This window comes from Bubalus bubalis, chromosome 12, assembly GCF_019923935.1.
Source record: "Bubalus bubalis isolate 160015118507 breed Murrah chromosome 12, NDDB_SH_1, whole genome shotgun sequence".
NCBI classification, from domain to species: Eukaryota; Metazoa; Chordata; class Mammalia; order Artiodactyla; family Bovidae; genus Bubalus; species Bubalus bubalis.
The window spans coordinates 102,639,871-102,657,046 of record NC_059168.1 but is presented as its reverse complement, the minus strand read 5'-3'; the positions used below and the strand labels follow the sequence as shown (position 1 = coordinate 102,657,046).

General features: G+C 53.7%; 1 protein-coding gene across 1 annotated transcript; it reads right to left on the bottom strand.

Annotated features, from left to right (window-relative positions):
- Positions 1 to 2,171: 2,171 nt before the first annotated feature.
- Positions 2,172 to 16,618, bottom strand: LOC102391894 (beta-lactoglobulin-2). Its single transcript, XM_044926611.2, has 7 exons — positions 16,064 to 16,618; positions 8,134 to 8,251; positions 7,494 to 7,633; positions 6,849 to 6,922; positions 3,817 to 3,930; positions 2,737 to 3,033; positions 2,172 to 2,348 (listed from the first exon to the last, which is right to left on the bottom strand). Exons 2-6 carry the CDS (start codon positions 8,227 to 8,229, stop codon positions 2,810 to 2,812), a joined length of 648 nt encoding a protein of 215 aa, XP_044782546.1. The 5' UTR covers positions 8,230 to 8,251; positions 16,064 to 16,618; the 3' UTR covers positions 2,172 to 2,348; positions 2,737 to 2,809.
- Positions 16,619 to 17,176: the final 558 nt, after the last annotated feature.

Sequence of the window (17,176 nt, the reverse complement as noted above, 5' to 3'; positions counted from 1 at the left end):
AGGAGAAGCGGGGAGAGATGAGGCTTCCCCGGTGGCTCAGACAGTAAACAGTCTGCCTGCAAATGTGGGAGACCCGGGTTCGATCCCTGGCCTGGGAAGATGCCCTGGAGAAGGGAATGGCCACCCACTCCAGTATTCTTGATTGGAGAATCCCATGGACAGAGGAGCCTGGAGAGGTGGCAAAGAGTTGGACACAACTGAGCAACTAACATTTTGAGAAATACCAGGGGGAGATGGGTTCACACCATCTTGTCCAGATTGAAAGTCTGGCCACCATGGTCTTTTGGGAAAGTTTCCTATTAAACTCTGCCAGAGTTGGCTCTGCTTGCTTTCAATTGACTATGTTTTTCTTGTTTTTTAATTAATTTTTAGTTGATTTACACTGTTATGTTAGTTTCTGCCTTAAGCAAAGTGAATCAGTTATACACATGCATATATCCACTCTTTTTAAGATTCTTTTTCCATACAGGCAATTGTATTGAGTAGAGTTCCCTGTGCTGCACAGTAGGTCCTTATTAGTTATCTATTTTATATATAGTAGTGTGGCTACGTCAGTCCCAATCTCCCAGTTTATCCCTCCCCTCTCCCCCTGGTAACTGTTTGTTTTTTTACATCTGTGACTCTATTTCTAACTTGTAAATAAGTTCATTTGTACCATATTTTTTTAGATTCCACAAATAAGCGATATCATATGATATTTGTCTTTTGCTGTCTGACTTCACCTTGTATGATCATCTCTAGGTCTATCCATGTTGCTGTAAATGGCATTAACTCGTTATTTTTTGTGGCTGAATAATATCCTACTGTATGCATGTACCACATTTTCTTCTTTAAACAAAGCCTTTTATTTTGTACTGGGGGATAGCCGCTTAACAGCACTGTTATGGTCTTAGGTGAACAGTGAAGGGACTCAGCCATACATATACAAGTATCCATTCTCCTCCAAGCTCCCCTCCCATCCGGGCTGCCACATAACACGGAGCGGAGTTCCCAGTGCTATGCAGTAGGTCCTTGTTAGTTATCCATTTTAAATACAGCAGCGTGCGTACCACAGCTTCTTTATCCATTCGACGGTCGATGGTCACTTGGACTACTGTGTTGCTGGCAGGAGGTACCCACTGGGGAGCTGTCACACCATCTTGGGCTGGCCCAGACGTCTGGTGGTGATGGTGGAGAAGGCGGGGTCACAGGACGGGGGTGCCGGGGCAGCCATGCTGGCCGCTGGTGGTCACGGAGCACTTTCTGTGCGGACGCTGCTCCGGGAGCAGGATGGCTGATTTCTCCCTCCATCCTCACCCAGGGCCCATGGGGTCGCACCTTCTGCGTGCCCCATTTTACAGGTAGGGGACAGACGAGGGCAGTGACGGTGGGACATCGAGCAGGCTGGCCTGCAGCCCCTGCCAGCACCTGGCCGGGATGGCCGCTGCCCTGGGCGGTCACAGAAAGGTGCTTCAGTCCTTCGTCCTCTTTTCCTGCTGGGAGCTTTCCCTCTGGAGGGAAAGTCAGCTGAGAGCCGGGGTGTAGAGCCAAATGGCCTGGGGCCCGGTCCAGCCCTGAGCGGGTGTCAGGGCTGGGGGTTACGTGGCTGGATGGTCCGCCCAACCCCGTCCTCCTGCCTCTTACAGAGAGAAAGAAGCATCCTCAGTACTGTGCAGGGGCTTAGGAAGCCGAAATGGGAACGTTTCTTGCTCCCGTTTCTCGCTCCCGTTTCTCTCTTGGGGGGCGTGGATCAGCCTGGCCATGGCTCCCATGGGGAGGGGGCCCTGAGCTCCAAGAGGGCAGGGACAGCGGCCCTGCCTCTTTGATGCTGTCCCTGTGGATGCGCCAACAGAGCAGGCCGCGGCCCCTCCCTGCCCTGGAGCTCTGACACCCCCACCTCTGGGGAGGGCAGGAGGGGCCAAGAAATCTATTTTGTTAAGAAACATAAATGAAAATGTATGATATCTAGGGTGAACAGCCCTACCAACAAATAAGGTTTCGCAACCCTGCGATAGTAGAGGTGGGTGAGGTAAAGGGAAATTGCATCCGACAGCCCCCGGGACAGAAGAGGCTGCATCGGGGGCGGGGGGCGGGCAGACATCACCCTTCCCGGTCGGTCCTGCCGTCACCCTCTGAGCCGTCCCCGCCTCCACACCCTGCCCGTCGTCCAGGAAAGACTCAGAAGGGAGAGCACAGGTTTACGCCTTTATTGCTGAAGGAGGAGCGGCCCCGAGCAGGAGGCCCCAGGAGGGGCCTGGAGGGGCCTGGGTCCCAGGAGGGGTGACCTCGGTCCCGGTCCCTCCTGGTCCCCTGATGGGGGAGGTGGGGGTGACGTCGTCTGTCCCCAGAGGGGCCAAGGCTCCCGGGTCCTGAAATGGACATGGGGCTCCCCTGTGATTCCTGGGGCACCTGCCAGATCCTTGCCAGCCTCTCCACGGCTGGGGGTTCAGGACGGCCCCTCCTCGGGAGAAGGACCCCCCTACCCTCCCCCTTAGGTGCCCACTTCCTGGGCCTTCACCTTGGCCCTTAGGTCTGCCAGGAAGGAGATAGAGGAGGTCAGTGTGTTAGTGAGGCCAGGACACCGGTCACCCCACAAGAGCGGGCATGCAGCCAGCCGGCTCTGCAGTTGCCAGGAGGGACCCCAGCTTCCAGCCATTCCCAAGGTGGGATCCCAGGCCTAATGGGGGATCCTGGGCCCCACCAAGAGCCCCTACCCCATGTATGTGCCCAGGACGTGGGGCAGGGCAGGCAGCTCACCCCAGAGGTGCTCGCAGGGGTTCACCTAGATGTGGCACTGCTCTGTGGGGGAGGGAGAGTCATGGGGGGGGCGTCAGGATGGGACTGGACACCCCAGGACAGAGGGAGCTGGGGAGGGGGCCCCCACAGGGTGCTGCACCCCAACCCCTCCTCCCGGGAGGCCTGGGGAAGGAAGAGGGGCGGCCGAGCTCACCCGCCCCCTGGCGCAGGTCCAGGACCATCTGCACATGCCCCAGCAGCGACGCCAGGGCCCCGGCGAATTTCTCCATGGCCTCATCATCCATCTCCGGGTCCTGGCTGTGGGGCAGGGCGTCAGGCCCTGAAGCAGCCCCAGCCCCGAAAGCCCAGAGACTCTGAGGGCTCCACCTGGGCGCGAGCCCAGGAAGGAGGCACCAGTGTGCTGGGGCTCGAGGAGCTTGGTCCTGCCTTGCCTCCCAGGGTGGTCTGCAAGCCTCAGGCCCCTGCCCGACCCCCTCAGCCCCGTTCCTCTCCGCTTCCTCCCTGGGGCGGTGCAGGGGTGTCTGCACTGTCACGGGAGGAAAGGCTCCCCCTGCCCCACTAGCCTGGTCTCCCTGCCCCACCCCTAGCGGGTTGACAGGACCAGGAGCCGCGACTGCCTGGTGCCCACGGCCCCCCTGGGAGCAAGGGCAGTATCACCGCTATATTTCCTTCGGCCAGAAGGTCGCCCTTTAAAGTTGCCTTCATATCTGAAAGTGTTCTGAAGTCATTAAAAATCTCCTCCTAGAAGACTGCTGGATTAATATTAGCCTGTTCTGCCCACTGGGCAGCGAGGCCCCTCCTCCTGGGGAGAGACCACTGAGCCTTTTGCCTCAGCCCGCTCGCCCGTCCCAGACCTTGTCCCAAGCACTCCGCCCACTACATGTCACCTACATCTGACCACCAGTGTCTGGCATCAAGGCTGGGACCCGTGGGGGCCTGCGAGGCAGACCCCTCCCCTTCCTGCCGCCAGGGGCCATGAAGTTTGGGGATCTCGAGTGCCCCTTATTCACAGTTCCACCAAGGGTCCCTTCTCGGTGAGGCGCAGCTCCTCCGGACACGCTTTGCAGGGTCCCCACGTACCCAGACACTGGCACATCACGCTGCCCTCATCGGTGGGCATGGGGCCCTCCATGCAGAAGATCATGTAGCTGCTGTAGTCTGTGTCCAGCACAGAAACCTTCCTTTCCCCGTGATCTGGAAAAGGGGCCGGAATGGAGCCTGAAATCTCTTCTGATTCCCTCCACCACAACTGCTGGGGGGGCCCAGAGCATCTCCTGGGAGTGCTGTTTCCCATGGCAGCCACTGGGCAGGCAGTACCCTCTCCGGACACCCAGTGAATGCCCTCTCTACCAGGTGCAGAAAGCCCACCCCCGGCAGCACTAGTCTGACGGACCCCCAGCCAGGACACTTCCGACAGCATCATCCAGCTGAGACCACCCCGTCCGCGCTCGGGCCGAGACCAGCAACAGCTCTGACACATTGATGCTACGGCAAAGCCGCTCTGTGTGCCCACCGCCCGCTTGGGCAGACTCTGCTTCCCGTGTCCAGCACGTGGCGTCCATTCAGTCAGTTATTCTTCCACACCCCCAGGCACTAAATCGCAGGTGGGCCCCCTCCCTGGAGGTAGGTGCCCAGGTCCCTGAGCAATCAACAAACAATTCAGGATGGAACTTGAGTCCGGGGTGATACATGGACTGCAAACAGTAGAAGACAGAAGGGAGAGTATTTCAAGAAGAAGGGTGGCGATGGCTCTGTCTTTCAGAGGTGGGGGGACCTGGGGGAGCGTGGGGAGACCCTGCATCCTTGGGGTCCTCATCCCGGCTTGATTGGGAGCAGACAATGATGAGTGCAGACACCTTCCCAGGCAGACCCGAGGTCCTGCAGGTGAGGAGCAGGGGGTCCCCACCACACCCACTGCCTTTCAGAAAGAGGATGGGGGGTGCCGGGGTCCAGCCCCGGCTGATCCAGGGTATTCGAAGCGGGGACGGCGTCGGCGACTTATTTAATTATTTATTTATCAAAGATATAAAGAGTAATAGAATAAGGATAGCTCAGTGAGGAAATTTAGTGGAGAAAAGCGGCTGAAATAAGGATAGCTCAGTAGGAAAATTCAGTGGAGAAAAGAAGCTGAGTGGCTTGGTTTACGCGGAAAATCAATATAACCCGTGACACCAGGTTAGCTCTGACCACGGAGGCCGCAGGCGCCCTCTCGAATAGCGGAAGGTGCCCCACCTTAGACACCTTCTCGAGTGGGTCTTAGAAGCCCAGGCAAATAAATGGTCGCAGAGGACATCCACGCTCCAGATGGACGCTCAGCCGGAAGTTAAAGGGAAGAATGACATGGGGAGACCAAGTTTCAGTGAACAAGGCCCGCACTTTATTTTCCAAAGTAGTTTTTATACCTTAAGTTATGCATAGAGGATAATGGGGGAAGGGGTAGAGTCATGCAGCAAGCCAGGCTTTTTTCCTGTAAACTTATCATATGCAAAAGTTCAGGTGATAGACATCATCTTCTGGCCCGGAGGCCTGTTAACATTTTAAGAAACTTATCTTTCTCTAAAGGTGATTATTCCAAAGTCAGGCGCCAGCCTTCCAAAAAGCATTGAACAAAGCTGCATTTTACATTTCTATACACCCATTACATCAATCAATACACTGCCAAGGACACAGTAGGAGTATGGAGACTTAGCAGCAAACATTGGCCCAACAAGTGAAAAACCCTTCACCAATACATTTTCTAATCAATCTTTTAACTACTCAAAGGAATCTGTGTTTAGGCAGTTTAGAACATCTCCTGCCTCTCACAGTTGGGAGGCTCTGAACAATCACATGTGGCCGGAAAAACCCATTCAGGCAGGCTAGAGGATTTCCAAAGGAGTTTGTAGGTTAAACACTGTCACACCCAGGAATTATTAACTGGAGCTGTGAGCTAACTCTTTTTTCAGAGAGAGGTAGTGGGGGACAGCCCCCCGTAAAGTCAGAGGTGTAGGTGAAAGCACAAAGCAGAAAGTAGGCAGACTCTGGTTTTGGGGGTAGATGCTCGAGAATTTCCAGGGGGACTCCTGAGGCTCGATCCCGCCTTTGCGTATGCCGAGCCTCCTTCCTCATGACCTTTGTCATGGGTGGAGTGCCTCACGCTGGCTCTCAGAAGTGATAGAATTCCAGTTGAGCTATTCCAGATCCTCACTCAATATGCAATGTGCCGGCTCCCAGCAGGGGGGGTCTTCCCTGGTGGTTCAGTGGCAAAGAATCCACCTGCCAATGCAGGAGACACGGGTTCGATCCCTGGTCCATGAAGATCCCACAGGCTGCAGAGCAACTAAGCCCGGCACTATAACTATTAAGCTGCGCTCTAGAGCCCAAGAGCCGCAACCACCGAGCCCACGGGCTGCGACGACGGCAGCCGCGTGCCCTAGAGCCCGTGCTCTGCAACGAGAGAAGCCCCAGAACCGCAACTGGAGAGCAGCCCCGGCTCACCACAACTAGAGAAAAGCCTGTGCCACGAGGAAGACCCTGTGCGCCCCCAAATAAATAAATAAATGAAATATATATGAAAAAGAGGCCGTGACAAGCAGCAGAGGCAAGAGGCCCTGTGGATCGGAGAGAGGGCAGCTGGGCCCTGGCAGAGGGGCTGGATCTGGGGGCCCAGGGTGTGTCCCAGGGAGGCTGCCAGGGCTGGGGCAGGGGATGAGGCCTGGAATGTTCCAGAAGCAGGTTCCAGATCGGAGAGGCAAACGCACAGTGCTCCCGCCCACCGGTCTGCTTTGTCTTGGAGATTTTTAAGGAGCCGCAGGGCCAGTTAGTGAACAGGGAGGTGGCCACGTGTCTGCCCACCGAACCCACCCCGCGGTGCATAGGACGCCTGCCCCCTGCCCTCCACCTTCGCCAAGCAGGCGGTGCCAACGGGGCAGGAGGGCGTGGGGGCCTCAGGCCTTGTCACCCCAAGAATGACCTCTGCGGGGGCAGGAAGCAGGGCCTGGCCTGCAGCCCTAGGCCACAGACTCGAGCCGACTCCTGCTGCCAGGACGGTGAGCACCTCAGAGCGTTGGGCGGGGCCCTGTGTGGACCGGGGCTGCCCCAAGGGCACGCGGGGCCCGGGCTGGGGCACTCACAGTTGACCGTGAAGACAGCAGGGTCCTCGGTCTTCTGGGCCATGAGGGTCTTCTCCACACACTCATGGTTTTCCCTGAAAAGCCAGGTGGTTGCAGGGGAAGGGGTCATCCCTGAGCCCTGCAGAGGGACAGGAGCTGGGCTCCGGGAAGTGTCCACAGGGCAGGCGGGCACCTGGGCTGGCCCTCCATGGACCCCAGCAGGCGACCCAGGAGATGGATAGCAGGGCAGGCAGAGCTGACCGGAATCCAGAAGGCCAGTGGCCTGAGGCCCAGGGCACAGGTCAGCTCAACACTAACCCCGTCCCCGTGGGGCTTGGACAACGCGCTTCCGAGGATGCTGGGCCCCTGAGGGCTCAGAATTCCTCAAGTCTCCGCCCCCCTTCTCTGGGGCAGACAGGACTCCTGGCAGCAGCTGCCCAGGCCCTGATACCCAGCGTCTTGCACACGGGCCTCTCCCCACACCGACCCCAGGGCCACTTTATGTGATGGCCTTTTTGCCCCACAGCCCTGGGCCAGGCTCTGAGGAGATGGGGACCTCTGAGCCCTGTTCCCCGTCCCTGGGGCCTTGGTCCCACCTACACCCCACCCCCGGGGGGGTCCACTGCCCTGGGGATGGGGAGTTCCACGTTGGGGGGGGACACCCACCGTTTCTGCAGCAGGATCTCCAGGTCGCCCTCGGGGGTGGGCTTCAGCTCCTCCACGTACACTCTCAGGGGGCCGCTCTCGGCGTCCAGGAGGAGCATGTCGCTGGCCGCCATGGCCACCGTGTGCCACATCCCCGCCACCTGGGGAGGGACCTTGAGCTGCACTCTGGGGGCGGGAAGGGGGCCCCAGCCCCATAGTGGGCCCTCTGTCCCACCCCAGCCGGGCCTGGCTGTCTCCTACATGGCCAGGGTTCTCAGGAAGTATGATACACATGGGTTCCGGGTGCACTTGGGGACCACCTGCTGTGAGCGGACACATGGGTTGGGGGGGAGGTTCTTGAATATTTGGAACAACCCCTGTCTTTGCCTGCCCCCCTGCCCCCTCACTGTCCTAAGTCAGCCCCCATTCAGGGTGTGGACCCTCTGAGGACGAGTCCATCCTGGCATGGAGGGGGGAAATGGGAGAGTCTGGGGACCAGGTGGCTGAAGACAAGTCCTTCCAAAGTCTGCAGGACCAGGTGGCGCCCCCAGGACCAGCCTCCTCTGGTCCCGTGTTAGACTTCTGCAGTCCAGGCTTTCCTGCCCCCTCTCAGCCCTGGACCCCAGCACCTGGCGCCCACCCTCCACCCCAGACCCCATACCTTTCTAATGTCCAGGTCTTCTGCCATCTGGGGGATGTAGGCAGCCTGGATGCCACAGGCGAGGGCCAGGCCCAGGGCGAGCAGGAAGCACTTCATGGCTGCTGGCAGGGTCACACTTCTAAGCTCAGGAGAGACGGGAAGTCTGAAGCAGCGGGCTTGGGGGCTTACATAGGAGGAGGGCCAGCCGGCCAGCCCGGGCTGGGCCCCCCACCCCCACCTCGTGGTGCCCCGAATCACCCATGACTCATCCTTGGGGCCACAAGGGCATTATCTTCCAGGACAGCACAAGGCCCTCCCTCTGGACTGTGTCACTGCCTTCCGTCCGAGGCCAAGCAGGTAGGCCCCCCGTGTCCTGGGCCCCGACGGTCCCTGACAGGCCCTAGTCGGGGAGGGTCTGGGCTTCAGTTCCAGGCTGGCTGCCAGCATCGGAAACACTTCCTGGGTCAGGTTCTTGGACCGTGATGGGCAGGTGAGAGCCAGCACCGAAGACATGGTGTCCTGGAGGGTGGGTCCATGGGTCAGCCAGCGAACAGAGAGCCCCGTGCCCGCCAGGACCCAGGGACATGGCCAGGGAGTGGCCGTCTGCGCGCACAAAGGGCTCGTGTCACCGCACTCCTCACGGGTCCCCTGCGTGAGCTGTCCCTGTGGGTGTGTGCCTGGTTCGCACAGCTGCCTGAGTGTGCATGGCCTGGCCATGCGTGCTCCGTGAGCGGGTGGCCCAAGTGACCCCCCACACACACGTCTTGCTCCCAGTCATCATCCGTGGGAAAGGCCAACATCCCGGTCGAGATTCGAGTGGTCCAGGGGCACATTCCAGGGGGCAGTGCCAGCTCCCGTGGTCAGAACACACGGGGTGCCCAGATGGCTCTGGCCCAACCCTCACACTGGAACCTTGCCCTCTTCCGGTGCCACCCTCTCAGGCCGGCTCTAAGTGACTGCAGCGTGGGCAGCCGCCTCCTTCGCCCCCACCCCCAGCCCATCCGGGACCTAGGCCTGCTTCCATCTCTTCTGCAATGGTGGCACCTTGCACGGTCTCGAGCCCCCTCTTTGAGCAGGGCCTGCTTCAGGAAGTGCTGGAGCGGGGGGCCCACTGCCCCTAAATGAGAGCATGTCCCAGAGATGAGAAGCAGAGACTGAGGCAGGCGAGGTTGCCAGAAGGTTTATGCAGGGGGGCAGGCATGGGGGACACGTGGGGGCAGAGGAAGAGACTGGAGGGGGCTGGCACCCCAGAGGATGCAGACAGGCTGGGCTTCCTGGGCACAGAGCGGGGCGTGGGGTGGACCTGCTGAAGTTCAGGGGAGGGGGCTGAGGACCCAGGAGTCCAAGTCCCTAGGTGGAGCAGCTCGCTGAGGCTGAAAGCTGCCCCCCTGAACCCCTACACCTGGGCTCCTGGAGCTACGTGGGGAGGGGCCTTTGGGACCACAGTCCAAATGCAAGAGACGGGGGCGTGAGGGTGGAAGCAGACTAGGGGCCGCCGCCCTACAGGTGCCTCCAGGAGCCGAGAGGAGCCGGGCCCAGATTCTCCGCCAAAGCCTCCAAAGGTACTGCACGGCCCACATGTGGTCATCAGCCTCCCAAGCCCCAGACTAAGAGGCAGAGTGTGCTGTCTGAGGCACTGGTCTAAGGCAGTCTGTTCCTGCAGCCCTGGGAGCTTCCTAGTGGCAGGTTAAAACAACACACACGTTCTTACAGTCTGGATGGATGAATGAATGAGTGGATGGATGGATAGAGAGGCTGAAGGAGGGATGGATGGACAGACAGATGGATAGATGAGAAATGAGTGAATGGAGGATGTGTGAGTAGATGGATGGATGGATAGAGAGGCTGATGGAAGGATGGATGGTTGGATGAATGGATGAGTGGATGTGTGAGTGGATGGATGGATAGAGAGGCTGATGGAGGGATGGATGGTTGGATAAATGGATGAGTGGATGTGTGAGTGGATGGATGGATGGAGAGGATGACAGAAGGATGGATGGACAGGCAGATGGACAGATGGAGAGATGCGTGAATGGAGGATGGGTGGTTGCATGGGTGTGTAAATGGATGGATAGATGGATGGATTAGTGGCTGGATGAGTCTGTAGGTGGGTGGATGGAGGGAGGGTAGGAGGGATAGTGTGCGTGGGTGATTGGATGGAAGGTAGGTGGATGGATAGATGTGTGGGTGTGTGGACAGCTTGCTTAACTCATATCGGACGGGCCATTTGGCTTCTCTGTATCATGATCCCTCTGACTTTCAAGGTGCTTTCATGTCCAATGTCACTTCTGCCTCCCCCACAGGCAGCAAGAATGAGGCGCACAGTGCCAAGGACCTGACCTCGATACACTGTTGTTAGTGACCAAGGCTGACCTTGAGCCAGGTCAGCCAGAAGCTGGCTCGGGGACGTGGCATCACTTCCTCCTTCCAGGGACCCCCAAGGCCTGGCGTGGGGCCATCCTCCTGAGCCCAGGGTGGGCCCCAGGCCTGCCAGATTCTGCAGACCCCCAGGCCATTTCTCACAATGGGTCCTTGTGTCTCTCTGGCTCGATTTTTGGCTCCATCTGGAACTTGCCAAAAACCCCGAGTGAAGGCAGAGTGGTAGCTGAGTCTCCTAGTCAACCGAGGGAGGCAGGAAAGAAAGAGCCCCAGCTCCCCGGGCTGCGGGCAGTGGTTACGGCTTTGAGGTGGTGCCAATATATACTCACACACAGTCAAAAAGTGGGACTCGGAGTCCTGAACACGCGCCATGTCGTCCCTCAGCATCCCTACCCCACCAGATGGACTCGATACACACCACGAGCCCGGCAAAGGGACATTTTCTTCCCCTGCAACTCATGTTTTAGGGTGATCAACACCGGAGCCTCCTCCTTCAGGAGTCAGAGTATTCTACTGTTCCTTTTACTATAGGAAGATGAAGATTGAGGCACAACTCTTGAGTTAAAGAGAAAATGGAAGAATATGAGAAAATCCAAAGGAGAGCACAGCCCATCAGAACCTGAGGGACCCCTTTAAAGCAGTGCTCCCAGGAGAACTTGTCCTAAAAATAATCTTAATAGATAAGAAGAATGAAAATGAATTAATTAGCCATACTGCTGAAAAATTAGGGAGTAAACACAAAATAGACACAGGAAAGTAAGGAAGGAGCTGCTGCTGCCAAGTCGCTTCAGTCGTGTCCAACTCTGTGCGACTCCATAGACCACAGCCCACCAGGCTCCCCCGTCCCTGGGATTCTCCAGGCAAGAACACTGGAGTGGGTTGCCATTTCCTTCTCCAATGCATGCAAGTGGAAGGAGAGGCAAATATAAAAGCAGAAGCTACTGAATTAGAAAATCGAAGGATGAGGACTTCCCTGGTGGTCCAGTGGTTAAGAATCCGCCTGCCAGTGCAGGGGACACGGGTTCCATCCCGGGTCTGGGAAGATTCCACAGCTCAAGGGGTAACTAAGCCCGGGGACCACAACTACCGAACCCCACAAGCCAAGAGCCCACGAACCGCAACGAAGAGCAGCCTCACACCCCATAACTAGAGAGAGCCGGTGTGCAGCAGCAGAGACCCAGCCCAGCCATAAATAAACAAGTAAACAGGACGGAAGTGTGCTATACCTGACCAAGTGGTAATTCTTCAGAACTATCCATGAAATAGATGTACCTTTAGGTAGCAATCTTAAAAAGGAGAAAAACACATAAAATAATAAATGCTATTGTGAAAGTGACCACAAAAGGAGAAGAAACTGAAAACCATTAGAAAGAAAAGGTTTGCTTAACTCCATGGGGGAAAATGAAAACGTCCATTAAGAAGGTAATTTTCTAGAAAAATGCAAATTACTCAACCTGACAGTGAAAAAGCTACATTCAGTTCAGTTCTGTCGCTCAGTCGTGTCCAACTCTTTGCGACCCCATGAATCGCAGCACGCCAGGCCTCCCTGTCCAGCACCAACTCCCGGAGTTCACTCAGACTCATGTCCATCGAGTCAGTGATGCCATCCAGCCATCTCATCCTCTGTCATCCCCTTCTCCTCCTGCCCCCAATCCCTCCCAGCATCAGAGTCTTTTCCAATGAGTCAACTCTTCACATGAGCTGGCCAAAGTACTGGAGTTTCAGCTTTAACATCATTCCTTCCAAAGAAATCCCAGGGCTGATCTCCTTCAGAATGGACTGGTTGGATCTCCTTGCAGTCCAAGGGACTCTCAAGAGTCTTCTCCAACACCACAGTTCAAAAGCATCAATTCTTCAGTGCTCAGCTTTCTTCACAGTCCAACTCTCACATCCATACATAACCACTGGAAAAACCATAGCCTTGACTAGACGGACCTTTGTTGGCAAAGTAATGTCTCTGCTTTTGAATATGCTATCTAGGTTGGTCATAACTTTTTTCCAAGGAGTAAGCGTCTTTTGATTTCATGGCTGCAGTCACCATCTGCAGTGATTTTGAAGCCCAGAAAAATAAAGTCCGACACTGTTTCCACTGTTTCCACATCTATTTCCCATGAAGTGATGGGACCGGATGCCATGATCTTCGTTTTCTGAATGTTGAGCTTTAAGCCAACTTTTTCACTCTCCTCTTTCACTGTCATCAAGAGGCTTTTGAGTTCCTCTTCACTTTCTGCCATAAGGGTGGTGTCATCTGCATATCTGAGGTTATTGATATTTCTCCTGGCAATCTTGATTCCAGCTTGTGCTTCTTCCATCCCAGCGTTTCTCATGATGTACTCTGCATAGAAGTTAAATAAGCAGGGTGACAATATACAGCCTTGACATACTCCTTTTCCTATTTGGAACCAGTCTGTTGTTCCACGTCCAATTCTAACTTTTGCTACCTGACCTGCATACAGGTTTCTCAAGAGGCAGGTCAGGTGGTCTGGTATTCCCATCTCTTTCAGAATTTTCCACAGTTTATTGTGATCCACACAGTCAAAGGCTTTGGCATAGTCAATAAAGCAGAAATAGATGTTTTTCTGGAACTCTCTTGCTTTTTCAATGATCCAGCAGATGTTGGCAATTTGATGTCTGGTTCCTCTTCCTTTTCTAAAACCAGCTTGAACATCTGGAAGTTCACGGTTCATGTACTGCTGAAGCCTGGCTTGGAGAATTTTGAGCATTACTTTACTAGTGTGAGATGAGTGCAATTGTGCGGTAGTTTGAGCATTCTTTGGCATTGCCTTTCTTTGGGATTGGAATGAAAACTGACCTTTTCCAGTCCTGTGGCCACTGCTGAGTTTTCCAAATTTGCTGGCATATTGAATGCAGCACTTTCACAGCATCATCTTTCAGGATTTGAAATAGCTCCACTGGAATTCCATCACCTCCACTAGCTTTGTTTGTAGTGATGCTTTCTAAGGCCCACTTGACTTCACATTCCAGGATGTCTGGCTCTAGGTGAGTGATCACACCATCGTGATTATCTGGGTCATGAAGATCTTTTTTGTACAGTTCTTCTGTGTATTCTTGCCACCTCCTCTTAATATCTTCTGCTTCTGTTAGGTCCATACCATTTCTGTCCTTTATCGAGCCCATCTTTGCATGAGATATTTCCTTGGTATCTCTAATGTTCTTGAAGAGATCTCTAGTCTTTCCCATTCTGTTGTTTTCCTCTATTTCTTTGCATTGATCACTGAGGAAGGCTTTCTTATCTCTTCTTGCTATTCTTTGGAACTCTGCATTCAGATGCTTATATCTTTCCTTTCCTCCTTTGCTTTTCGCTTCTCTTCTTTTCACAGCTATTTGTAAGGCCTCCCCAGACAGCCCTTTTGCTTTTTTGCATTTCTTTTCCAAGCACGGGCGGCTGCGGCGGCACACAAGCGTGACTGAGAGGAGCTGCCCCACATCCGAGGCCAGGGCCGGCGGCCAGGAGGAGCAACGCCACACAAGGAGTGGTGGCTGCGCGGGCGCAGGAGGGCCTAGAGGAGCTACTCCACATTCAAGGTCAGGAGGGGTGGCGGGGAGGAGATACCCCTCGTCCAAGGTAAGGAGCAGCGGCTGCGCTTTGCTGGCGCAGCCGTGAAGAGATACCCCACGTCCAGGGTAAGAGAAACCCAAGTAAGACGGTAGGTGTTGCAAGAGGGCCTCAGAGGGCAGACACACTAAAACCATACTCACAGAAAACTAGTCAATCTAATCACACTAGGACCACAGCCTTGTCTAACTCAGTGAAACTAAGCCATGCCCGTGGGGCAACCCAAGACGGGCGGGTCATGGTGGAGAGATCTGACAGAATGTGGTCCACTGGAGAAGGAAATGGCAAACCACTTCAGTATTCTTGCCTTGAGAACCCCATGAACAGTATGAAAGGCTACATTAATGGACTAATTTTCAAGAAAATCTAGAAAAAAAGTTATTAAAGAGTTACTTCCCCCCCAAAAAAAACACCAGTTTGGGACAGTTTTACAGGAAAAATTTAGCACAATTTTAAGGAGCAGTTAGTTAGAATGCTAGAAAATTAGGGGAAATTTTCATCATTTTTATGAAAGTAAGACTTTCAAACCCTAACAAGAAATTTACAGATGTCTCTTTTTAGTATCTAAAAATACTAAAATATTGTCAAACAGAACAAAGCAACACTTTTAAAGGGTATTACACAGAGATTCATTCTAGGATGGTAAGAAGTTTTCATATATGTAAATCTACTGATAAAAATCATCATAGCAATATGAGTAGATTATGAGAAAAATCATAAAGTCATTTATATTGATACTATCAAGATTGATCATTTCAAAATTATTTTTAATAATAAAGTTTTATATTTTAAAATAAATAATGTAGTATCAATCCTTTCATTAAATAATTAATATTTAATCATTATTAATAATTGTTTTAATAATTAATCATCTAATTAAAATATTAGAGGATAATTACTTTACAATATTGTGATGGTTTTTGCCATACATCAACAAGAATTAGCCACAGGTATACATGCGTCCCCCCCCCAAATTTAATGTGTGGGTGCTCATTCGCTCAGTCATGTCCACCTCTTTGTGGCCGCATGGACTGTAGCCCGCCAGGATCCCCTTTGCATGGGATTCTCCAGGCAAGAATACTGGAGTGGGTTGCCATTTCCTACTCCCGGGGATCTTCTCGACCCAGCGAGAGAGTCTCTTGTGCCCACATCTCTTGTAGCTCTGCACTGGCATCAGCTTCTTTACCACTGGGCCCCTCGGAAAGCCCTATAATAAATGTACTAATTATTATGAAGACTCAAAATGAAAAATATTTACGCTCCTGAGAACTCAACAAAAAAACATAGCAAAGGAAAGATATAATTGTGGATAAAGCATTCCAAAAAGATTTCAGTTCTCCCTAAATCAATCTGTAAATGCAATTACATCAAACTATCAACCATATTTCTTACCAGACCATTTGATTCTCAAGTGTATTGGAAGATATGAATAAGAATAACCAGTAACATTCTGATAAAAGAAGACTAATTAGGATTAACAGATGTTAAAGTTAGCTAAAACAGCATGACGTGTGCGTGCCAAGACGCCTCAGTCGTGTCCAGCTCTCTGCGACCCTATGGCTTGCTGTTTTCTATTGTAGTTTCACATTTTATTTTATTATTTTATTTTTGCTGCACAACCTGTGGGATCTTAGTTCCCTGACCAGTGAATAAATCCACATCCTCTGCATTGGAAGCATGGAGTCTTAACCACTGGATCACCAGGGAAGTCCCGGAAAGTGAAAGTGTCAGTTGCTCAGTCGTGTCCGACTGTTTGCGACCCCGTGGACTGTAGCCCGCGAGGCTCCTCTGTCCATGGGATTCTCCAGGCAAGAATTCTGGAATGGGTTGCCACTTCCTCCTCCAGGGGATCTTCCCTACCCAGGGATTGAACCTGTGTCTCCTGCGTGGCAGGCGAATTCTTTACCATCTGAACCACCAGGGAAGCCCAGGGAAGTCCCTGGTCTTCAGACATCAACTGATTCAAAAGTTGGGTCACGTGAAAAATCCGCTCACCAAAGGCTCAGTCCTCTCCCCACTGTCCGGCCACTTCTTCCCTGCCAGGAAGCAGGTCCCGTAGTGTCCGTGCTTCCCTGGAGAGCGTCTTTCTCCAGACACACCTGTGTGTTCTGTCCTCTCTCCCCAGACAGTCAGCACACAGGGCATTTGAGCGTCTGCTTTCCCTTTGCTTCATCAACAGTGATCCTGGAAATCGCTCCATATCCCTTTAGCGAACTTAAGGGAAGAGCTCATAACAGACCTCATCACACACACGGAAATCGTTGCTGCTCTTGACCTTCACTATTGGAGGCGTCTTCTGGGTCTGACAGTAGCCCGGGGGCTAGCTGGGCTGTTGGATGCTAGGGACAACTCTGAAGGAGCAGGACCTGTGGTCCCCCCGCCATCTCCTCCACCTGCCTTTTCTCTGTAGAAAACTTCAGCCAGGAACGTTTCATCAGGACAAAATACTAGTTCAGTCATTAAGCAAAGTCAAGGGCCTTTCGTTCCTCTTCAAGGGCTGTAGATGATATTCTGAGCCATATCCTGGGAGCTGTCTTGTAGATACTGAAACCTCCACCAGGTGGAAGCAATTAACTACATGATGACCAGACTGTAGCCATGACATAAGCTGCCACAATTCCAAGAACTGGCCTCAAGGAAATGGGAACCAATTGACCCTGGAATTGAAGATTAATTATACTTAAAACAAGCAAGATGACGCTGGTCAGATCACCGCATGACCAATTTCAAGATGACTGTCAGAGCTGACTGCTATTTCTGCACATAGCCCCCTCCTTCCATCTATGAAAGCTCTAGCCCTCTGGTCGTCAGTGGGGGGTGGAGTCTGCTTTTGGACACGAGTCTGCCCTCCCCTGCCCTGAGCCCCACTCCACGGGTTGCCAGCCTCCGAAGTAAAGCAAGTCTTCCTTTCCACCACCTTGGCCTGTTTACTGGCTTTGAAGCAGTGAGCAGTCAGACCCCACTTCTGGTAACAGCTAGGCATTTAGGGTTTTGTGTAGATGCACAGAATATCTTGACCCTAAAAGCAGGAGGCGGGGTGGGTGGTACACGGACGTTGGGTCAGCTGCTGATCCAGGCAGAGCCCACTGTTGGATCTCAGTGAGCAAA